General features: G+C 54.7%; 1 protein-coding gene across 3 annotated transcripts in view; it reads left to right on the plus strand.

Annotated features, from left to right (window-relative positions):
* The window catches only part of LOC132419362 (plexin-A4), a 97587-nt gene that overhangs the window by 46407 nt on the left and 26779 nt on the right, over nt 1–24401 (plus strand). For all 3 annotated transcript variants that reach the window (XR_011246345.1, XM_069540398.1, XM_060003285.1), the window contains exons 12-21: nt 414–578; nt 3054–3147; nt 3685–3924; nt 4579–4725; nt 5418–5652; nt 8440–8582; nt 16229–16497; nt 18277–18343; nt 19216–19362; nt 21938–22097. Coding sequence is in view for 2 of the 3 variants with exons in the window: in XM_069540398.1 (XP_069396499.1) it covers nt 414–578; nt 3054–3147; nt 3685–3924; nt 4579–4725; nt 5418–5652; nt 8440–8582; nt 16229–16497; nt 18277–18343; nt 19216–19362; nt 21938–22097 (1667 nt within the window). In the remaining variant the exon portion in view is untranslated. The remainder of the gene's footprint in view (nt 1–413; nt 579–3053; nt 3148–3684; nt 3925–4578; nt 4726–5417; nt 5653–8439; nt 8583–16228; nt 16498–18276; nt 18344–19215; nt 19363–21937; nt 22098–24401) is intronic.

Genomic DNA, 24401 nt, shown 5'->3' on the forward strand with positions numbered 1-24401 from the left:
TCTTGCTAAACCGACTTAACAGGACTCTTGCTGAAGGCAGTCAGGGTGACCAGACATCAAGGGTTAAGGAGGCGGAATTTGATCAGATATCAAGGGTACTCAGATATGGGGGGGGGGGTGGTTCTTGCCAAACTAAGTTAGCAGGATTCTTGCTAAAAATGGGGGTCGGCAAATCAAAGACAGGGCCTCAGGAAGAAGCCTAGTCAAAAAGGGGGCTCAGAGAGCCCGTCTACAGTCTGGACAAGGAGAGAGTCTTTGTCAGTAGTTCTCAGGGCTTTGTGTCGGGGCGCTGCTCCCCCACTGCCTCTGACGAGCCTGATGAACAGGGAGGGGCACGGGAGGGCCCCGACCCAGGACCACAGTGTCCCGCCCAACACCACCCAGGAGCCCAGCTCCCCATCTCCCTCCCGCAGACGCTCTCCGTCCTACATCGTGTGCAACACCACGTCCTCAGATGAGGTGCTGGAAATGAAGGTGATGGTGCAGGTGGACAGGGCCAAGATCCACCAGGACCTGTTCTTCCAGTACATGGAGGATCCTACCATCGTGCGGATCGAGCCCGAGTGGAGCATCATCAGGTAGGGCCTGCCCTGACCTTGGGCTTCCCTCCTCGACCCTCCAAAGCCAAGGGGAGTTCTGGGGCCCAGTCCTGCTGTGGGGACTGATGAACCGGGGATGGTGGTTCAGAGCACCCCCCAGGTCAGACCTTCCTGCCGGGGCTGCCTTCTTCCACCGAAAGCACTCTGAGCAGGACCCGGCCCTGGGGGCCGATTTGAGGATTGCTGGGCACACTAGGAGGCCAGAAGGTGCTGCAGAGGGCATCCTGATGGCCAGGCCCCTGTTGAACATGGGGAAACTGCTGTATCAGGGGCCTCGGGGGCAGTGGACTTGGGCTCAGAAGGAGTGGGTGCATCCCAGCTCCACTGCTTAGTGGCCAAGTGACCTTCAATTAGTTAACCTCCCCGGATCCAGGCTTTCTCACCAGTCAGCTCCCTCACGGGACACTGAGAGGATTACGTGAGGCACAGACACCCAGTGCGGTGCTGGCTCGTCTCCCCTCCCTCCTCACCCCCTCTACCCACATCCCCCGTCCTCAGCCCTCCCCACCGTCTGCTTCAGCTCTGGAGGATATCTGGGGTCAGGAGAGGGGGCAGAGCATGAAGATGTGGTTACCACAAGCTGAGATGGGGGGTCAATGACGAGTCCAGTCCAGAGAACAATCTTGTAAACCAGGGTCAGCAAACTCCAGCTGGGGGGCCAAATCTGGCTGTCCGTCTGCTTTCATAAATAAAGTTTTATTGGAACACGGCCATGCTCATCCGAATATGTTTTGTCTCTACTGCTTTCTCACCACCGCAGCAGAGCTGAGTAACTGCGACAGACCACATGGTCTCAGTGAGCCTAAAATATTTACTGCCTGGCCCTTTACAGAAAGAGTTTGCCAACGGGCCTTACACCTAAACAAAGGGCAGCCTTTGGGAGATGCAGCTTGGCTGTCCTCAGCAGTTAGTCTCTAAGGCCCAAGCCTTGTAAGCTTTAGCCGTGACCTGAAAGCAGCTACGTATAAGACAGAGAGGGGCAGAGAGCCTGTAAAGGCTAGTCCAGGATTTGCCCCCAGGGCCTGGCGAGTCCAGGAAGTTGGCACAGCCCCCTGTGCTTAGGCAAACTCTGTGGCTCCCGAAGGCGTTCACAGCCTGGTTTAATTCAGTTCTTCCTCGCGTCACTGGCGCAGAAATAGAGGTGTTGTCCCTCCTGGCACTCGGCGGTCACCCCCAGTCACTCTCACATCAAGTGGGAGGCTGGAGGTGCGTTCTGAAGGGGCTGGGGCTCCAGCGGTTTCACTGCAGTTAACGGAGTCTGGGATGGGGTGGGGCTCTGCAGAACACGTGGCTTTACACTGCTCGCAGCAGCCTGGGTTACTGATGAGTGGCGATGGGTGATGGGGGCGTTCGATACACGTGTGTCGAATTGATGACCGAGAAGATCGGGAGCTGGCTGGACACCAGAAGCTCATTCGCCAGCACTGCCGGGGCCGAGAGACTCTCTGGGTTTCGAGGAAATCTTCCTGCATGTGCATACGTGGGGTGGGGACGTGCTTCAGTGGGGACCGGTGGAGGGCGAGAGGAAGGGAGGGCAGGAATGGCGTGTAAAGGGGGGCAGATGGATAGAGGGGTAGAGATGAATGGGGCTGTCAAGGACTCTTTACCCACAAGCTTATAACCACTTACCTGTTTTAAATAGATTCTTCTCAATGATACTCCCCTGATTGCAGATAACATAATTCATCACTTTCCTTTGAGTAGCCCCCAAGGAAGCTAGCCTCCATCCCATGCCAGCTTCTCAGTGGCCCTGAAGATAGGACAGTGGCGTCCAGGTTTCCATTGAAAAGCTACCCAAAGACGAGTCTCCTAATCGCTGGGCGTTAGCAGTGCTTTGGCTGACTCCCCAGGGTGCGAGAGCCCTGGAGCATTTCAGATTTGCATTCTTACAGGAGGTTCCTGAGTGGCTGGGCCTTGGCCTTTCCCATGTCCCAGCCGACTGAAGCCTTTAAGGTGGAAATGTGTGGTATGATTGTCCTGGGGGAGAAGGCTGTGCTCAGACTTCGGAGGGTCTGGTGGAGGGTCGTCTGGAGCGAGGCTTCCCTTAGGCCAAGGCCAGGGTGAAGAAAATTCCCTGAGACTGGGGAGGGCAGGGAAAGAGACGCTGGGAGACTGCAGAGAAGCAGCTGGCTCAGGTCAGGAGGCCTCGGGGGCCAAGAGGGCCGTGCTACAGGCCCGGCCTCCGTGCAGTGTCCGCGCTCCGAACGAGCTCAGTGCAGGACGGCCGCGGACATCTGGTCATCACTGACTTCCCCTCGGCTGCTGAGGGCTCGTCCTTATTATGATGCAGTCAGCGTGTCATCTTGTCCCCGTGAGCGTTACCCTGCCCGCCGGTTATCATCGTCTTCAGCGCTAGGGTGCAGCCTGATAGATCATCGTCATCATCATCGTCATCAGGCGCTGTTGCTATTCCTGTCCCTGTGTTTACACGCCTCCTTCTTTCTTCCCCACCAGTGGGAACACACCCATCGCCGTGAGGGGGACTCACCTGGACCTCATACAGAACCCCCAGATCCGCGCCAAGCACGGAGGGAAGGAGCACATCAATGTGAGTCCGGGACTGGTGGGGCTCATGGGGGCGCTGTGCACTCGGCGCGTGGCCGCCCTAAAGGGTGTGGGCTCTCCGAGGGCTCAGGCAGGCTCACCCTAGACACCGATGACCCATTGCGTGTGACGCCCCAGACACTGGGATGGCGGGATGGGGGAGCAGACATGAGGCCATTTCTACACTCTGAGGTACAGGCATGCAGGAGCAATCTCTTCTGGGTTTCTGGGGTTTCTTATTCTTAATAAGGGATGGAAGACCTTTATTCTTCCATCCTCTGACCCCCAGTGCCATTCCTTAGCTTAGAGATACCCTAGTGCCTGCCATGGGCAGGGCAGAGGTAGGTGTCAGCTGCAGAGCTTGTCCTTGAGTGCCCAGGTTGTGTGGTCCTGACTCCACGGGAGCTGTGGGGATCCACCCATGACTGTGCCGTGTCAACACCACGCCGTACGACGGCACCGGGGGAGAGCCGGCGGGTGTCTGGGGCTGCAGGTGTGCGGAGACACGCCACATAGCCCTCCCTCTCCGGCTCCACCCCAGCTCTGCGAGGTTCTGAACGCTACTGAGATGACCTGCCAGGCCCCTGCCCTCGCTCTGGGGCCCGACCACCAGTCTGACCTGACGGAGAGGCCCGAGGAGTTTGGCTTCATCCTGGACAACGTCCAGTCCCTGCTAATCCTCAACAAGACCAACTTTACCTACTATCCCAATCCTGTGTTTGAGGCCTTCAGTCCCTCAGGAATTCTGGAGCTCAAGCCCGGCACACCCATCATCCTAAAGGTAGAGTGAGACGGGAGGAAGGAGGCCACTGTATGCAAGGGGAGGCTTTCCAAGTCACAGGAGGAGGCCGCAAGTCATGGGCTTCTACCAGATCTTGTGGCAGGTGTCATTAGCTAGCAGAGGTTGTGTTATAGCCCAGACTATGGTAAATGTGCTCTTTGAGTTTGTATTGAGAGGTGCACTCTCTTTAGGGGCCACAGAAACCTGGTCAGGGCAGCTGGATCCACCCTGGCCATCTGACTCCCAGCTTTGGCCCCTGAGTCCAGGACTTGGGAGGTCAAAGGCTCCTACTGCTTCCTCCCATGCCCTTTGCAAACCACCTTATAGGGCTTCTTTGGAGCATGGATAGAAAATTAATTTTAACTCATGTGACAATTTGAAGCAACTGGTAGTGACTGATTACAGCTCTGTGTTGAGAAGGATTCTGAAGCTGCCTTTGGGACAAGCTGAAAAGAGTGCCTTGATTACTGATTTCCCACTGAGGAAGGGGGAATAGTAGTATAGGTGTTGTGAATTTTTTGGACTTATTAGGGAAGGTGGCCTCTCCACCAGCTCCCCAGAGGGATGGGACCTCCAGGTGGGAGGACATGTCAGCCAGCCAGTAGCTGTGCTCCTGACTCTGGGGTGGGAACTTGGGCTTTCCTGTCCATGCAGGGCAAGAACCTGATCCCGCCCGTGGCTGGGGGCAATGTAAAGCTGAACTACACCGTGCTGGTCGGGGAGAAGCCGTGCACCGTCACAGTGTCGGATGTGCAGCTGCTCTGCGAGTCCCCCAACCTCATAGGCCGGCACAAAGTGATGGTGAGGCTGGTGGGACTCCACCCTGGATGGGCAGGCACTCAGGATGCGGTGGGGTGAGCGGTCCAGCTCCATCCTGGGCCACCAGGGCTTTCTGGGAGGGGATTCTGGCCTTCTGGAACTTTCCTCCTGGCTCTCCCACACTCCCAGTTCCTTCTCCTCGTCCCACTTCAGACGTTTTTCTTCCGTATTGTCATTCTTTCCATACTGGCTGGTGCTACAGTAAGGGCAATGCGAAACAGCATTCAGTGATGTGCTGTGTCACCTGTTAGAGGCAAGAGACCCTTCCAGGAGAGGACCATCGTTGACCCGGGCAGGACATAATATCACGTCCTGTGCCTTTGTCATCTGTCCTCACAATGGGATGAGTCTTCGGGGATCCGGACTTTGATGGCACGTAGGCTTTTTTAGATCCCAGTTGAGTGCTGTTTCCTCATGAAGACAACCGAGTTCACTCCCTAATAATATAATGTGTGGCTTTCCCAGTTGTGGGGGTGGCCTGCGCTGAGCTGTTCACCCCCGCTCCCTCCACCCCAGGTGCCCTCCTGTCTGCTTTTACAGCCAGCAATGACTCTCCTCCCTGGAGCCATTTCCCTCACGCAACCCTGGTCACCAGCTCACGGGTGGCTTGGGACCCTTGCCTAGGATGTTCTGTGCCCACACCCAGCTCCGTCTCCCCCCGCGTGTCCCCCCAGGCCCGAGTCGGTGGCATGGAGTACTCCCCGGGGATGGTGTACATTGCCCCGGATAGCCCGCTCAGCCTGCCCGCCATCGTTAGCATCGCCGTGGCCGGCGGCCTCCTTATCATCTTCATCGTGGCCGTTCTCATCGCCTACAAACGCAAGTCCCGCGAGAGCGACCTCACGCTGAAGCGGTTGCAGATGCAGATGGACAACCTGGAGTCCCGCGTGGCCCTGGAGTGCAAGGAAGGTCCGGAGTGGCAGGGGGCCGGGCACGCGTGCGTGCGCGTGTGTGCGAGTGCGTGTGCGTGCGTGCGAGTGCGTGTGCGTGCGCGTGCGTGCGAGCGCGTGCATCTCACACAGCCGCAGAGGTGGGCGGCGGGCGCCGCTGGGTCTGCGCCTGGGTCTCCCGCCTCCAGACTCTCTACCTCAAGTCAGGCCGGGATCATTTCAGACCCCACTAGAGCCGTGTCCAGCCCAGGATCCCGGCCGGGTGAGTTTTGCCCTCTCCTCTGGGGGGGACCCGGAGGCGCCCTGCCGTGACGCCCTCAAGCAATCTTCTTTCAGAAGGAAGGTGAGGCTGGAGGGCTGATCTGAGACTTAGAGGCAAGAGCGTTTTACAGCTTGTATTTTAAAAAATTACCAACACCACCATGAAGTGAAATCAGCCGCACTAAATCCAAGGAGGAAGTGTAGAAGTCAGACCCTTGTCACCCCCAGGAGACCGTTCGTGAGTCACCCTGGGAGAGTCTGAGCTGATTCTTTTGTAGATTTATACGCGGAGTAATCAGCCTGTACCTGGGGCTCTGGCATTCCCACCAGGGAGGCCGTGGCTCTCTAATGGGGAAGCGGGTCCCTTCCATCCTCTCTCCACATCCTCAGCTGTCAACACAGCATCCGCCTTGTGGGACTGTTAATTACTGCCTTTTATTATATTTACGCTGCTTAATTTTTTTCTCTGCAATGTACTCTTCCCTCTAATTAGGTGTAGTGATTAGAATCTCTTTTATGTGCCAGGCGTGAGGCCTTGAATGTCGGAGACGCTCAGTGACTTGAAGGAAAGCTGCAGACCTGTAAAAAGCTAGCTCCCTCCTTTTCCTCCCCGCCAGCTGAGCACCCCAACTGGGAGGCGGCGGCGGGGGCAGTGTGAAGCCAGGTTCCTCTTGGAACGTTCCGGAGAAGGAGGAATTAGCAGTCCCAAAGGGAGTCCTGACTCGGGGACACCGGGGGAGGGCCTTGGCTTCTAGCTCGGGAGAGGCTGTGTCACGTGGGTGGGAAGAGAGATGACAGAGCAAAGGGCACGTAGGATTCGCCTTGAAAGTGTTTTCCAGAGGTGCCCCGAGCTGGCTCTTGAACGCCGAAAGGGCAGCCTGGGTCCAGGGAAGGCGACTTCCCAAAGCCTTGACGGTGAGTCAGGCCGTCAGCCACATACAGACCCCGAAGAGGCCCAGCCTGGCCCCCGCCCAAGGCCCGACCTTTGGATATATAAACACACACACATGCGTGCACACATGCCCACAGACACTCACTGACGCCCACTCAGGCGGTCGCTCATGCCCATGCACGCATTCCCACAAACACACACACGTGTGTTTCTCACTCAGCCCACACGAGTTCTCATCAGGGATTTTGGTGACGGTACATGCCAGAAAGGTTCACTGGCTCCCCTTTCACACGTATTGGTGTAGGTTCCACTCAGATGTGTTAGGGTTACTCTACCTTCGGAGTCACTTTTCTTGACAAGGTCCCCCCGCGTCAGTGTGAGCAGAGATGCAGAAAGAGAGCAGCACAGGAGGGGTCTGCAGCAGCCTCTCCAGGGGTCCCGGCGCCATCCCCGTTGCAAACCAGAACCACTGGTATCCTCAAGGCCCGGAGACCCAGGGTCCCCAGGCAGGAGGTCAGCACCGCAGGGTGTGGTGGGGTCCTGCCGGCAGCAGCTGGGCGGCCGCGTTGTGGTCACGTCGTCAGCAGAGACCACTGGGTGCAGGGCTGGCTTTTCGAGGGCCCTGGAGCTACACTGGGCTTGTGAATTCCTTCTGAGCCCACAAAGTAGTTTTTCCTTATTCTTGTCTATGTAAATAGAAAGAAGTATTGTTTAGTCGGTATCCACTGGCTGTTCTTTGCAGGCATGTATTAATCCATCTTGTGTGTGTGTGTGTGTGTGTGCTTGCATGCATGTGTGTACATGTGCATTTGCGTGTGCTAAGGGAAAAAATGGGAGAAGGAAGGGCTGAGCACATGACCTCTGACAACCTCCCAGGGTGGAGGGCTGTACCCAGGACAGAGAGTGATCACACGGCTGTGTAACAGTGGGTCCGTGTGTGGAACTTTCTCGGGGGCCGGGGGGTGGTCTTGCAGCTTCGTGACCATGCCGGAGGCCTGGGCTGTCTCCACAGACCGCGGTACCTATATGCAGATCATAATTCACCATTGAGTAGCATGACCTTGAGAAAGGAAGGACATAGGGACACCCTGCATATTTATCCAGAAGGGATATATCAGTGGGGCAAGAGCCTTCATCTGGCCCCATTTGGTGGTTTGGTGGCTCCGGTAAGCTGCGTGGCCAAGAACTGAGACTTCAGAAGAAATAGTTCTTAACTCCTATAAGGAAACCCACTGTAAAACACAGAATCTGAAACAGACTCGCCATCACTGGAACTGCCCCCTTCACTCTGTCCTTCGATATCACCCCTAACCCCCAGCATATTTTGCAAGCCAAAGCCCTCATCTTCAGAGGGGGAGGCCCTCCTGGCCCCAGCAGCAGCTCACATCTGCGGACAGCCTGCCCCCCATTCATGTTTTGGAAGGGATTTGGCCCAAGGCAAGTTTCCTTGTGCTGCATCTTTCTCCCATACCTACATCGTTCACCTCAGCTAGTTCACCTCAGCTACGTAAAACATCCCCCTCCTCCTCACTCCTGCGCTACTCGGGTCCACTGTGCGGGTCTCTGGGGGCCTGGGAAAGGGTTCTGAGTGTTCCGAGGCGGCGTAGCTCTTGGGCCCCATCCAGCAGCCTCACGGGCTTGTCTTTGTGCCAGCCTTTGCCGAGCTGCAGACGGACATCCACGAGTTGACCAGTGACCTGGACGGAGCTGGGATTCCCTTCCTGGACTACAGAACCTACACTATGCGAGTGTTGTTCCCGGGAATTGAAGACCACCCTGTCCTCCGGGACCTCGAGGTGAGAAGCAGTTCTGTGGCCAAGTCCTTTCCCATTGTGGTGTTAGTGCAGAGAGAGACGATGGTGACCAAGTCTAGCCACCTCATTCAGAGGAGGGTCAGCTGAGGCCAGGGAGGGGACAAGACTTGCCCAAGGGGTGGGGTACCAGCTTGCCCCGCCGTTGCTGCCAGCCCGTCCCTCGGGAGGAAAGGGAACTCAGAGCAGAGGTGGGAGTAGGGCTTTGGGTCTTAGGGGGTCATAAATCCCTTGAGAATTGGATGGAAGCTGAAGACCCTCTCCTCAGAAAAACTGTCCATAGACACAGAAACGGGAAATCTGACAAACGATGTAGGAAGTTCACGGACCCTTGTTTAAGAAACCACGATATAAGGGATTTCACCACTTAGTTGGTGCTCAGTAAATAAATGTGGGAAAGATAACGGCTGCACTCAGGACAAAGGTGGGAATGTGAGTGGTAAGAACATCACTGCCTTTGTACCAGCAGGGACCTCATCTTGTGAACATTTTATCCCACTTAGTGTCTAGCATAGTGTCTGGCTTAAGCATATATTCATATTATGCTTTGTTCTGAAATGGATTTGGAATGACTTATAAATACCAGAGAAATGCGAAAAATATAAATGAGGAAACCAGGGCACAATAATCATCATAAGGAATAATTACCCTGAGTTGACTGTTGACTAACATCCTGGGCCAGTTTTCAGTACTTTACACATGTGCATTGATTTAACCTCCCAAGAGCCTTCCGAAGCAGGTACACCCATTTCACAGGTGAAAAAACTAAGGCCACACAACTGGGAGGGAGTGGGGCAGGGATCCGAGTCCAGCAGGGAGACTCCAGAGTCTATATCCTAAGGACAAGCCTGTGCGCGTGGCTTCTGAGGGGCCGTGTCCGTGTCATGCCCTACGGCTCTGGAGACTTATTTGGATGGATCAAAAATCTTTGGCCAAAACACCACGGAAAATAAGACTGATTCCATATTTATATTGTCCGTAACATAGAAACAGACCTGTCACTCCGCAGTTGCACAGTGAAGCAGGTACTGACCCCCTGGGAATGTCTGCATGGGTTCTCCAAGGGGACGTAGAGCCTGTGTCCCTCTGCAGGAAATGCAGCAAGTCCCCAGGGCCCTTGGGGCCCCCCACGCACATTTCTCCAACTTGATTGTGGAATGAAGAGTGTGTGTGTGCGTGCGTGTGTGTGTGACTTTTGTGTAGACTGTGCATACCTCATTTATCTTTGTAACTCTGGCTTCCAGCAGAGTGCTTGCACATAGTAGGCATGCAGGAAGTGTTGAATGATTTGAATAAATGAATGTCTGTGTGTCTGCCTGAATTAGGGTGGAAATGGCAGTCCTAGGAAGGCAAGTTGTGTTTGAACGTCCCCACACTCCTCAAAATAAGAATTCAACTAGGATGAGTATGTAAAGTTATTTTCTCTTTTTCATTAGCTCAAAATTCCAAGTAGATTTGCTTTAAGCATTTAACCTTTTTTTTTTAAACATCTTTATTGGAGTGTAATTGCCTTACAATGTTGTGTTAGTTTCTGCTGTATAACAAAGTGAATCAGCTATACATACACATATATCCGCATATCTCCTCCCTCTTGCATCTCCCTCCCACCCTCCCCATCCCACCCCTCTAGGTGGTCACAAAGCACCGAGCTGATCTCCCTGTGCTATGCAGCTGCTTCCCACTAGCTGTCTATTTTACATTTGGTAGTGTATATATGTCCATAAGCATTTAACTTTTAAATCAGATTTTCTGAAACCATTTCCAAGCTGGCATCCCTGTAGGGCAGCCCGAATACTTTGGAGCGGGCTGGGAGACAGCCTTCTCCCACACAAGGTGTTTTCTTGATGGACACACACACACTCCACACTGCTTTCCCAACCAGTCCTATGGCCCATGTTGTAAATCATGCCACGTCCTATCGTATGGTCTTGTTTCTCATTTGATCCCGTTTAGCTTATGGCTTTCCCACCTGCCCTTGCATCTCCGTAGATGTTTAGATTCTCAGGCCTGACTTGGCACTGATGTAGCACACACCCAAGGGCAGTGCACTCGCAAGGGCTGCCCAGGGCAGTGGAGGGGAGCTCCAGGGCTCATCCCCCACAGGATGCTGTGGGAGGGTGCAGGTTGAACACGGCACCGCTCCAGACGGCACCGACCATATGCGGCCCTTCCTGGACGCGTGCAGTGCACGACCTGCCTCACTGTCTCTAGCAGCCCTCTTTGCCCGAGACCAGCATCCTAATGACTCCCTCTCATTACCTTTCCGCACTGTGCCAGGCCCCTTGCTGAGAGCTGGTGGCATCCCCACCCAGCGGCACTTCCCCGGGCCTTTCCTCCAGGGCTAGTTTTCTGAGAGAAACTGCTACCCAACTCCTAGGCTTAATCCTCAGCAAGGTGCCCAGCCCAGGAGCCCGCCCAGCAAGCTGGGCTCACAAGACAGAAGCCCTGGGCGCCCTCAGAGCGCTGCTGGGAGCCAGCTCCCTCCTCCACTGTGTGCTGCCCTGGCCCCGCCTGCCTTGTTCCCAGGCATCTGAGGCGCCCCTCACCGGAGGCTTCTGGGGCTGCAGAGTGAAATGCAGCAGACTCCTACCCCTGCCCAGAAAGCTTCAGAGCCCTTGTTCGGTACGGTCCAGAGACCCACAGTGTCTTCACTTCACTGGGACACCGCCCACCCTGCAGGCTGGACACACACTCACCAGGGCACGTGCAGATCTGCACCACCAGGAGTCCCTGACTCCCCTGCCCCGCCCATCGGTCAGGGGCTGTGGGATGAGCTCAGCCCTTGGAGGGCTGCCCAAGAAGGCCTCTGAGAATCGGGGCTACTGGGTTCTGATGATTACCTGACCAGCCTGTATGGCTCCCCAGATGCTCCCTGGGTGGACACCTCACCTCTGCCCGAGACTGTTCCCATGGGCCCCGTTACAAGTCACAGCACGTCCTACCGTGGCCTGATTCCTCATCTGGCACGTTAGAATTTCCCCTCAAACCTGAGGCTTCTCTCTTGTCCTTGCCTTTATCACAAGGGGAGACTTTCTCGTCGCATCCTTCTGCTCAGGATGGAGTTAACAGTCAGCTTCACCGACTTCCCTGAGTTGGAGACCACGAGACGGTTAATCGTCAGGCATGGGCTCTGAATCAAGCAGGTCACACAGATTTTTTTAAGTTCTGGTAAAATATACATAACATAAAATTTACCATTTCAGCTCTTTTTAAGTGTACAGTTCAGTGGCCTTCAGTTCACTCACATTACTGTCCGTCACTACAGTCTATCTCCAGAACTTTTTCATCTTCCCCAGCTGAAACTCTGTACCCATTGAACAGTAGCTCCCCACAGTAACTCCCCACTCCCCCTCCCCTGCAGCCCCTGGCAACCACCATTCTACTTTCTGTGTCTATGAACTCGGCTAATCTGGGTACCTCATATAGGTGGAATCATACAGTATTTGGACCTTTGTGACTGGTTTATTTCACTTAGTAAAATGTTTTCAAGGTTCATCCTTGTTGTACCACGTGACAGAATTTCTTTCCTTTTAAGACTGAATAATAGCCCATTGTGTGTAGAGACCACATTTTATTTATCCGTTCATCTGTCTGTGGATACTTGGGCCGCTTCCACCTTTTGGCTAGTGTGATAATGCAGCTATGAACATGGGCGTACAAATATCTGTTTGAGCTCCTGCTTCCATCTTTTGGGGCATATACCTAGAATATAAGACTTTTTCATTTCCATTGAACTCATTAATTAATTTCTTACAGACAGAAATCAACTTTTACTGTTCCACATTAGCTTGGGGCTATGTGAGATCCAGCCTCTTTTGTAAGATCCAGAGATCTTGTGTGGAGGGTTCTTTTCTTATGTGTTTCCAACCTCTCCCTGCCACTGGAGTAGTTTCTCTCTATTGGTTTTCCGGGTTTGGAAACATTCCTAGGGAAGCCATTGACTAATCTGAAGCAGGGTTTGCACCTTTTCAGGCACTGGGATGGGCATGGTAGGTGGGTGTGAAGAAGATGGGGTCCTCTGGCTCTAGGCTGTCCTGGAGGTTAGGCTACCAGGCCTCTCTTCTGTGACCGTCTGGTGCAGTCCGGGCATTTGGGTAAGGGGTTGCCCAGGCACTGATCACACACCGGTCCTTCAAAGACAGAGAGCAAACAGTAACCACACACCTCATTTTCCACCTATATCATTGCCTCCTAAACTCTAACCTATTGGGTTACAATGAAAATTTACTATCCAGTTTTATACTCTCAGACTTCAACTAAATTATCGGACCGTCTGGTGAATAAAGAAAGTCTTGTTTCAGGGTGCCGTCTGCTTAGGCAGTAGGGGTGCAAGTTACACAGGGGAACTGTTCTAGATACTCTCTACCAAGGCACTTCCCTCCATCCCCTCTTCCTGAAAGGGGGAGAAAATGCCTACTCTCCACACCCAGCCACTGTGCCAATGCATTAGGCACCTTGGAAACTCTGGGGCAAGAGGGATCAGTGGAAACAGCCAATGGAGGAGAGGCAGGTAATAAAACTTCTGCTGTTGAAGCGCGCTCTGTGTGTGCCGAGCACTTTACATACATCATCTTACTTAATGTTCTTGAAACATTATGACATAGGCACTCATATTCTCATTTTATAGATGAGACAGTAGAGCCCGGAGGTGACAGGGCTTTCCTCCATGTATGAGTCTGTTAGTCTCTCTGATTCCAAACCCCATGCTGCTACAGGGATGCTCTTTCCCTGCAGATAGCTTCGCTAAACCTTCCTTCCCAGGGCCCTGAGCCTTGCTGCCCAGAAGGAGCGTGCAGCCAGGCCAGGGAGTCCAGAGCACATCCTCCTCCACTCCAGGCGCCACAAGCCAAGCCTGCACTTGGCTCCCCTGCCCTCGACGGACGGCCACCTGAGCTCCAGGAGGCCCTGCACGGGGCGCTGCAGGGGGGACTCAGAGCTGGCCTTCAGTCACCTCCCAGGCCCAGGGGTAGGCCAGACAGGCCAAGGATGCGCAGGATGGACGGGCGCTCAGGAGCCAGGCAAGCTGGGGTTTGGCAGTCCTGCTGGCTGGCCTTGGGAAGCCATGGTAGCTTCCCTGAGAGGCTGTTAAAAGAGGGTCACGAGAAGGCTTCATCGGACCAACGTGTACAGTGTGCCAAGACTGTCCTTTGCCCATGGCGGGAGCCCAGGAAGTGGCATTGTCTCTTATTATCGGGACAAATTAGAGAAATGTCTTCTGAGAGGTCTGAAGGAGACGGGAGGTAAAACGGGTACGCCTACGTGGGAGGGGCTGTCTCGGAGTCAGGCGCTGGGCAGTAGGAGACAGACGTCTGGGCAGATTGAGGCCCCACACAGTGGCACAGTGAGGTGACCATGTCTCCCTGCTCTTCCCTCAAGAGCCGCCGTGGAGTGGGGGACTAGGGGGGCCAGGCAGGAGGCAAGCCAAGGCTGGAGACCTTGGGGAACCAGAGGGTCGCCAGGAGGGGCTGTGCTGAGCCTGGCGGAGCCGCCGGTGGCCTGGCCGGTACCACCCTGGCTCTGGTGAGCTCTGCTCTCTCCTGAGAACTGCCTGGAGAGGTACCAGCCTTCCGTGTACCAGCACAGCTGTGTACCAGCACAGCGGCAAAGGAAATGCAAACGGACCTGTTTTGGAAACATGCATGTTCCTGACCTGTGGGAGCTGCTGGTTCAATGCGAGTGTCTCTCTGAAGAGTTCAGGGGTCCCCCCACTGAAGGGGCCTTGAGACTGTTGGCCTCCCCAGTTTAAAATCTTCAGAGTGAAGCCGGTTGAAATTGCTGCCCTTCCGTAACTGGACTGTGATGGTGCTGAGGCTTTTCACGCATCTCGTTCCATGCTCTCAGGGGTCCCAAGAGGGGGCAGGACACGGTGCCAGCTGCCCAGGTCGTGGCCCGGTCTGACGCTTCTCTGTCTCGGGATCTGGGGAAGTTCCTTATCCTCGTGGGACCCTGGGGTAATAATGGCACCTACCTCGTAGGCTGTTGGGTGGGTTACATGGGTCAGTATTTCTGAAGCGTGTGGAACTGTGCTCGGCATAGAGTAAGGTCTGTATACATATTAACTGCAGTACCTTCATGTTGTTGATAAAGGAACTGAGTCTCCTAAGGGTCCTGCAGCTCATAAATGACTGTGATGAAGTTAATGCAAGCTCAGCGGACTCTGAAACTGTGTTCTTTACTGCTCCATACGGGACACTCCTTCCCAAGGACCTGGTGCATGTACTCTCCCTGCCCCTGCCAGGGGGGACACATCCCTCAAGATGAGGCTTCGATGGTACCTCCTTTGGATGCCTCACCTCCCCCAGCATGCCACCTCCCACCAGATGCCCTGCTCCGTGTTCTCAGAGGGCCTTCCCTCCAGGGCAGAGGCCGTGCTTCATTTTTTAAGTGAACTTTTTGTTTTAATGGAAGTATACAGACAGAGCAATACACAAATTATCAGAACACAGCTCAGCGCATTTTCCCCGAGTGAACACAGCCATTAAGCCAGCTCACAGATCGAGAAGCAGAACATTACCAGCCTCCAAAAGTCCCCCTGTGCCCCTTTCCAGTCACAGCCGCCCCCAGAAAACCCTTTTTTTCCCATTGATGAATGTTAATTGTTTTTCTTAAATCTGGATTTAAATGGTATTGTCCAGTATGCTCTCTTTTGAGCGTGGCTTTTTTCTTTCAATATGTTTGCAAGATTCATCCCTGTTATTGTGAGTAGCAGTGGGTCCTTCATCCCTGTTGCTGTGCAGCATTTCATTGGGTGAATGCACCGCAGTTCCTGGAACCCTCCTATTGTTGCTGGACCTCTGGTTGTTTCCCATTTGGGGCATGACGCATGGTGCCGCTGTACCTATTCTCGTGCATCTCAGAGACGCATCCTCCGTGCACAGCTCAGTCGCTGGCTCATGTTGCTGAGTGGATGGTACACCCTTGTACCCTTGCACGGACCTCCCAGTGAACAGAAGATGCAGGCAGGAAGATAAAACCTTCTTCCCTCCCTTTCCCTGCATGGAGCAGGGTCTCAAAAGGAATCCCTAGGAAAACATCAGATGCTAGAGTTAGGGAGTACCTGAGAGGCTCTTGGGCTTAAGCTTTCCCTTTTTTAGGTGAATGAACTTGGGCCCCCAGAGAAGTAAAGGGACTTGTCCAAGCTTATGTGGCGTGGGGATGTCAGAGTCCACGTGGAACCCAGAAGTCCTGACTCTGAGCCCACTGGTCTGTCAACAGGACCCCCAGGGCCAGAGACAGGTCAGCATTAGGTTAGCCAGAGGCCCAGGTTTGGTGATCCCCCAGCAAGGGTGTCACTCACAGCATCCCCAACCTCCTGGAGTCCCTCCTGGGACTGTGATGGTGGTCTCCAGTGGTGTGGGGTCCCCTTGTCAACGCCATGCTAATGATGACGTTTTCTCTGTCTCTAGAGACAGTGACCTGCCTCGTGGGCTGTGATGGAGGTTAGGTAGACACCACATGTGGCGCCCGGCTCTAGATAAGGACTTGGTGGCATCAGCCAGGTGGCCTGTCGTGGGTGAATGGGAGGATGGGAGGGTCAGCAGTGTGCACGGCCCACCCGGTGGGGTGTCCATGCGGCCTCGCCCCTCTCGGGCGGCAATTAAGACTCCCGCACCCCTGGGTCTCCCCCGCAGGTCCCGGGCTACCGGCAGGAGCGCGTGGAGAAAGGCCTGAAGCTCTTCGCTCAGCTCATCAACAACAAGGCGTTCCTGCTGTCCTTCATTCGCACGCTGGAGTCTCAGCGCAGCTTCTCCATGCGTGACCGCGGCAACGTGGCCTCGCTCATCATGACGGTGCTGCAGAGCAAGCTGGAGTATGCCACTGACGTGCTGAAGCAGCTGCTGGCTGACCTCATAGACAAGAACCTGGAGAGCAAGAACCATCCCAAGCTGCTGCTCAGGAGGTAGGGGTGCGGCCCCGGGGTGTCCGACCCAGCCCAGCGCACCGGCCTGGCCCTCCTGCCCTCAGGGAGACCAGGGCAGGGCTCCCCGGAGCAGCCAAGCCCCCCCAAGGTCAGGTACTGACCTGGCCAGAGGCCAGGGTGCACCCCACGCCCTCTTAGAAGAACCTGTCCATCATGTTGGTGCCTCTGACTCAACCACGGCCCATCTGCTCACCCCGTGGTTTTTCTTCTGCCCCTAAATCCACTTTCCATTCTCCTCCCTCTGCTCTAACCCTCCCCTGATTTGACCCTCTCTATCAGAGGTTTTCTCTTGGGCACTCTTCAGAGGTCATCTTTCCATCCCCTCACCTTATCTAAGTCAGAGCCTGAATCAGGACGGACACCTCAGGGCCTCTCTGGGAACCCACCTCACCATCTCAAGTTGGGAAACTTTAGCCCCTGCAGCTCTCACTGCTGTCTGGTAACAGGAGAAGCAGCATCACCCGGGAGGTTGTTGGAAAGGCAGGATCTCAGGTGCCACCCCACACCTACTAGATCAGAATCAGCATTTTAGCGAGAAACCTAGGGGATCTGAATGTGTAGTGAAGTTTGAAAACCACTGGTCCAGTCTGTGTTTGAATTAAAGGTCTTTCGCGGCAACTTGCCTGATGCAACACAGCAAGTATTTCCTGGCACCTGCTCTGGGCTCTGCCCGGGTCCAGGGTCCACCTCTCAACACCGTGGGATGCCTCATCCTCGACACTGTTGAAATCTGCATGGTCACGTGTGCAGAAATAACCATATACCGTGGCTTTGCCTTCTACGAAATCGAGACCCTCTGCCTCTGTCTACGCTGCCATTCAAATTGTTCATGTACTTGAAGGCCATTGCAACCAAAAGTGTCCTTTGGTTTGTAATGCTGCTGTGGTGTTTGCACTTCCAAAGTAAAAGAATAAGTGGGTTTGCGTAGCAGCATGAAAGATGCAAATTAGACTCAAGAATGAACTCCCTGTCATTGCAAATAAAACACTAGAAAGGTTCCCAGGAGAAGTTCCAAAGTGCATGGAAGCCTTTTAAACAGGACAATTTGGGCGTCTCTTGGAATGAGCTGGGTATCCAGCTCCATGTTACCACCTACTCTGGGAGTCTTTAGCTTAGGCGATGGGCTCAGTCTAGTCTATCTGGCCTTTCTCCATGACCCTCTTCCCCTGCCACCTTCTTTTCTATCCCTTGCCAAATGAGTATCTCCCAGATTTTCTTTTCTTTTCTTTTCTTTTCTTTTCTTACCCCAAGGAACACACCTATCCTATAAAGTTCTCTAAGGCTATCACCAGTGTGGTAGCTATGAGCCACACGTGAGTATTTAACTCTAAGTTAATTTAAAGTAAATAAACAGTTTAGCTCCTCAGATGCACTCGCCGCATTTCAGGTGCTCAGTAGGTATCTGTGGCTGGCGGCTACCATGCTGGACAACACAAAGTGCTACTGGGCTATTTCATCCACCCCGAAAGTGCTCTCGGACAATTGGACGGGGCTGCCCTAACGCGTTCTCACAGAAACTCACCCGGGAGCCTGCGCACAGAAGGTCATCTCCCCGCTTGGCAGGCAAAGCTTGTCTTATCATTATGGTGTGTCTAGGAGTCCAAGGAACTCAGGTATCCCTCAGGGTCTTAAGATTTGGCCTGAAAGCCTTAAGCAGCAAGAGCCGTGCAGATCCCCCTGCCCTCCCAGCCCCTGAGGTCTGACCAGCTGCCTCTGTCTTTGTCTTGCCCTGCTGGGTCCCTCTGTGACTGGTGCCAGGACTGAGTCGGTGGCTGAGAAGATGTTGACCAATTGGTTTACTTTCCTGCTCTACAAGTTCCTCAAGGTATGATTGGATTCTGGGGGATCTCTGGGCCTACCTCAGTTTCCCCACCAGCCTGGGAATGAACCAGCATCCCCCCTATTTCCTCCACGGCCCACAAGTCCACAGATGCTGGGGCCTAGCTCCTAGAACCCCGCCGAGAAATGTAGTTTCCCTTATCATGGAGGGGACAGGCTCCTGACCATCTCAGGAGACAGAGACCCACGGTCAGGCCTGGCTTGAGAGGCACGGTCCCCACAGGCCGCTCTCTCACAGGTGAGGGGAGATGAGCTTCTGAGAAGACCCTGCATTCCCTTTTTTCCCTCTTGCTCTCCTCCTGCCCCTCCGGCCCGAGACTTATTGAGGCTGACGAGGGTCCTGGGCAGGTCCAGGAGCGCGTGTGGCGGTAGATAAGCCGAGGACGTGCCTGGGAGGTGGAAGAGCTGCTCGGCCTCCAATTACTAACTTGTTTTCTAAGGAGTTCACGCCACCGAGGACTGACCTCTGTCCCTCTCTCTTTTTTTTTTATATATATATCTTTATTGGAGTATAATTGCTTTACAATGGTGTGTTAGTTTCTGCTGTATAACAGAGTGAATCAGCTATATGTATACATGTATCCCCATATCCCCTCCCTCTTGCGTCTCCCTCCCTCCCTCCCTCTCCCACCCCTCCAGGACCTCTGTCTCTTGATGGGGCTGCCGAGAAAGCAGGGTGGAGTGAGGGCGGGGAGAGGGGCAGAGAGGGGGCCGGGGAGATGAAAAGAGAGCTCAAGAATGGCAGTGGGAGGGAGCAGGAGAAGAGAACTGTAACTGAGGAGTGGAAAGCAGCCCTTCGGAGAGGCAGAGGCTGGGGGAGGCCGGGCTCTGCACAGCATGACTCTCCTCCGTGTCCAGGAGTGCGCCGGCGAGCCCCTCTTCTCCCTGTTCTGCGCCATCAAGCAGCAGATGGAGAAGGGGCCCATTGACGCCATCACGGGCGAGGCCCGCTACTCTCTGAGCGAGGACAAGCTCATCCGCCAGCAGATCGACTACAAGACCCTGGTAAGCCAGCCTCCCAGCTCCTCCCCGTGGCTCTGGTGGTAGAGTGATTAATTAGATTGAATTTGGACTAGCATGGCCGTGGGGCCTGCTGCTGGGCGTGCCCAAGGGCATAAACTGGGAGCTGCTAGAGTGCTAGGTGTTCCCCTGTGATCCTGCCTGAATGCAGAGTCTCAGACCCCATCCTCGACCTCCTGAGTCAGAATGTGCGTTTTCACAAAACCCCTTTAGTGATTCTATTCACAGGAAAGTTGGAGAAGCACTGACCTAGCAGAACAAACCCCAGGCAGCTGCTCTGAAAAAGCCAAGAGACCTGGGCGTGGGGCTGGGGCTTGGCCAGCGGCCAGGGAACCCCGTCCCCCCGTGGGGCCACTGCTGCTTCTCCGGATGCCCTGAAGCAGCCACAGAGTTGTTCTCATGGGCCCACCACGAACCCCAGGGGCAAGCAGAAATGTCGGGGGGCATGCTCAGGTGGCAGCCCCCGCTTCATGGTCTCACAGCCCAGAAAAAGCTGTGATGCTGCCTGAGGGAGGCCAGGCTCCACCACCACCACCACTGGCCCAGAGCTCAGGACCCCAGGGCAGCAGCAAGTACTAGGCTGTGCTTGGCCACGGAGGGGGGCTGGGAGGGGTCCCGGAAGGCTCTTAGGAGGCAGGGAATGGCCGGGAGAGGGCACACAGGAGGAGCACGTGGTCCAGAGTTCCTTCCAGCATTGTTTTCGGTTTAAAACATTTTGAGGGTGACAGTTCGGTTTTATAGATTTAGGAGGTTCTCTTAATGGAATGAGCATGTTCCCATGGGAGCTCACAGCAGTCTGGTCGCTAATGAAAGGCAGGCGTCCAGGGGCCAGGGTTCTGACTGCCGCCACGTGGACCAGAAACGGGTGGGGATGGGCAGAAGGCTGTCGTCTGGATCTGCAGACCAGATGTACGGTGGGGAAATGGTTGGCGGGGGAGGCGGTACAGTGAAGGTTCTGAGAAGGGAGCGCACAGAGGGCGCAGGCAGCAGGGTCAGACGGGCTGCAGAACCCGGCTCGGCGCGGCCATCTGGCAGCACCTGGGACCCACAGCGCCCACCCGGATCCACTCTGGTCCACCCAAAGACCCCACGATCTCACCACGGAGAGAGAGCCCACGCTGAGGACGGCAAGAGAAGCAAAACTGTTAGAAATAGCCCAGAACTTTTTTTTTTTAATAAATTTATTTACTTATTTATTTTTGGCTGTGTTGGGTCCTCGCCACTGCACGTGGGCTTTCTTTTCAGTCGTGGCGAGCGGGGGCTGCTCTTTGTTGCGGTGCGCAGGCTTCTCATTGTGTTGGCTTCTCTTGTTGCGGAGCACGGGCTTCAGTAGTTGTGACACAGGGGCTCAGTAGCTGTGGCTCAAGGGCTCTAGAGCGCAGGCTCAGTAGTTGTGGTGCACGGGCTTAGCTGCTCCGCAGCATGTGGGATCTTCCCGGACCAGGGCTGGAACCCGTGTCCCCTGCATCGGCAGGCGGACTTTTAACCACTGCGCCACCAGGTAAACCCTGGCCCAGAACTTTTTAAAGGAAAAAATATAGTTTGGTGCATTAGGCAGAGTCTTAACTTATCTGACTAATTCCAAAAAGAGAAATGGAGGTCCTGAGCCAGGGTGGCCTCTTCCCCTAATACCAGGTTTCAGGTTTGGAGCCAGGAAGGGCTGTCAGGTGGCCTGAACTTGCAGTTTTTTAAAGGGCACCTTTTTTTTTTTTTTTTGTGGTACGCGGGCCTCTCACTGTTGTGGCCTCTCCCGTTGCGGAGCACAGGCTGCGGACACGTAGGCTCAGCGGCCATGGCTCACGGGCCCAGCCGCTCCGCGGCATGTGGGATCTTCCCGGACCGGGGCACGAACCCGTGTCCCCTGCATCAGCAGGCGGACTCTCAACCACTGCGCCACCAGGGAAGCCCTAAAGGGCACCTTTTTATTTTTAAAGAACACGCTAAGCTTCTTACAGATTCTCCAACCTCTGATCAGCCCAGAACCCTCACAAAAATCGAAGCACATGAAATCTTTGGAGAAAGGAGCCAGATTCCCATTAGTGTGGGTGTGTGTATGGGACAGAGTAATGAGAAAGACAGACAGACACACAGGGATGGGGGCTGGGGGTTTCAGAGGTGGGCGAGGGTCTGGGTGTGCTGCTGAGATGCTGCCTAGTGAGTGTGTGTGTGTGTGTGTATGTGTGTGTGTGTGTGTGTGAGAGAGAGAGAGAGAGAGGGGTGGCAGGGGGACATGCAGTAGTGTCCATTCTCTGACACGTTGCCCCTCATTGCCCCCTCCTGCTTGGACATTTTTCCCTGTGATAAATCAGGATTTTAATGGAGTCTCTCGTGAAGAGTGAAATATGGAGCTCCTACTCCTGCAGTGATGCTGAAGCTGTACCGCTTTCCTGCTGCTTGTGGGGACGGGAAGGGTAGAGGGCTTGGCTGGGGTCGCCCCGCCCCTGTCCAGTCCAACCTGCCGAGGCGGAGCCAGTCAGGATAGGACTGCGGGATGCGGCTGGCGTTCCCAGGGCTCTCCATGCTGCCCTCCCCACTCACCGCCTCTCCCCACCGCCCGCAGGTCCTGAGTTGTGTCAACCCAGACAATGCCAACAGCCCTGAGGTCCCAGTGAAGATCCTCAACTGCGACACCATTACTCAGGTCAAGGAGAAGATTCTGGACGCCATCTTCAAGAATGTGCCCTGCTCCCACCGGCCCAAGGCTGCAGACATGGACCTGGGTGAGTAGGGCCACCCACCCAGGAGGCTGTGCTGTGACTGCTTGGAAGCCCCTCTTACCGACCAGTGGAGCCAGGGTGCAGGGAGCAGGCGTGCACGGCCCCCAGGAGCCCAGGAGGTGCACCTTCATGGCCACTTAGTGAGCAGTAAGCAGAGGGGGGACCACAGTCTGCTGGTGATCTGACTGCCTCTGGGATCTTTTGAGTAGCCGAGGGGTGGGAGTGGAGGTGTCACATCGGCAGTGAAGAGGATTTAGTCTGAATCTGTGTGGCCCAAGGTCTTGCCACTACCTGCGTCGTGCCCCCAGGCCCTTCCCGTCGCCTCTGTTCTGTGCCTCTAATTTTTGCTGACTACCGAAGGCAAGAGGGATCTGGGTCAGTGATGGAGGATGGAGAGAAAGGATAGAGAAAAATGAGCTATGACAGCCTACTGGGGAGTAGGATGACATTTTATTTGAATGTTCCACGAATAGATCGCATAGCCTATATAAACAAGGGATGCCACTTAGGGCCAGCTGTCCTTGGATCCCGTTATGGCTTGCCCGAGTGTTTAATAAGATATCGTCCTGGGGAAATCCTAGTGGGGAGCCCCAAGCTCCAGAGAGGCCGGGGCTGAGGAGAGGCAGTGTGGCATTGTGGATCAGCATCAAACATGCCTGGGTTTGAGTCCTGGTTCCACCAAGTCCTAGCTGTGTGGCCTTGGTCTAGTTACTTAGCCTTTCTGTGCCTTAGTTTCCTTGCCTATAAAATGGAGATTAATAATAGTGCCTGCCTCACTGTAAGAATGAAAGGAGATGATGCAGTAAAAGCCTCTGATGCACTGTCTGGCCCATAGTACGTACTCAGTATTGGCTGCTGCTGTTACTGATTATGAAGATAATAGTGGTAAGGAAACGGTATGTGTCTGTTTGTTGGTCCTGGGCCTGGAGGAAAAGGTGTTTTTGTGTGTATGTGGTTGGGTCTGGAGATTGGTGGAAACATAGAGGTGGGAGGACCTCCAGAGGCCCCTAATCCATCCATCTGGCCTCTCTAAGCTGGCTTCAGCTAAGCCATCCAAGACAGATGGGCGTCTGTGCTATTTTCTAAACTCCACAGGGAATTTGATCCCCTCCCAGTGCCTCGCCCCACCTGCCCCCAAATTCTGATGCCTAAAGACTCAGGATCAGGAATTTCTGCTCACTCACCTCAATTCTTACTGCTTCCCTTCCCCCATCTCCTCCTGGCTGGCTGTTGGCGGGATGTGTTTGGCCCTGTGCCTGGAGCTCCATGGCCCCAGGGAGAGAGACGGGCTGAGCATGTGCTCCCGTTCACTTTGGAGGTGTCTCTGTATATGTTGTTTCTAGGACCAAGAGGAAGCAGCTGTGAGAGTCTGCAGTGGGGGGCGGGGGTGGTGTTGGGCGAGGGTGTCCATGTGTGTCCCGGGCACTGGTCCCTAGAGTTGGAGTGGGCATTTGTGTCTGTATGTGGGTGATTCTGCTGCCGTGAACGTCCCACAGACTGATGGAGCCAAGGGCTCACTTACAGAACCAGTGCAAGAGAAAACAGTTCCTGGGAAGGAAGACCCCTGTGTTTCCAACCCCCAAACAATTAAGTGGGCTACTCCATAATGGGTCTCCCAGGGAGAGTTGAATTCACTAGGGTAACCAGGTAGCACTCACCATGCCTTTTGTTCATCTGTGGGAGCCATGGCAGGGTCCACCCTCGGCTTTTCAAAGTCATTATCTGCAAAATGGGTGGGTGGGAGGAGAGCCCTGGCCTAGCGGGGCCAAGAGGAGGAGCTGTTATAAGAACCTGTATCTTTATGCCGAAGGTGTTTGGAGAGCTCACGGTTGCGGGTGCATGTAGAATTGTGCGCTTCTGGTGCTTGGGAATGGGGTGACCTCCCATGGGGGAGAGAGACCACGTCATGGCTGGTGGATGCTGCTCAAGACCAGCCCTCCCCACCTGGAAGCCACACACCCAGAGCTTGGGAGAGGAAGGGGCTGCTTTTTAACTTCAGAACATTTGCTGGGTTCTAGCCCAGCAGAGCATCATTAATGAAAGGATGTGATGTATCTGGAGTGAAGGCAGCAGTGTCCAGAGCAGTCACGGCCACTTCCTGCTGTCCACTTCCTGCTCTCCACTTCCTGCTCTCCACTTCCTACCGTCCATTTCCTGCTGTCCACCTCCTGCCATCCACTTCCTGCTGTCCACTTCCTGCCACCCACCTCCTGCTGTCCACTTCCTGCCATCCACTTCCTGCCGCCCACCTCCTGCCATCCACTTCCTGCCGTCCACCTCCTGCCATCCACTTCCTGCTGTCCACTT

Source organism: Delphinus delphis, unplaced genomic scaffold, assembly GCF_949987515.2.
Source record: "Delphinus delphis unplaced genomic scaffold, mDelDel1.2 scaffold_424, whole genome shotgun sequence".
Lineage (NCBI taxonomy): Eukaryota > Metazoa > Chordata > Mammalia > Artiodactyla > Delphinidae > Delphinus > Delphinus delphis.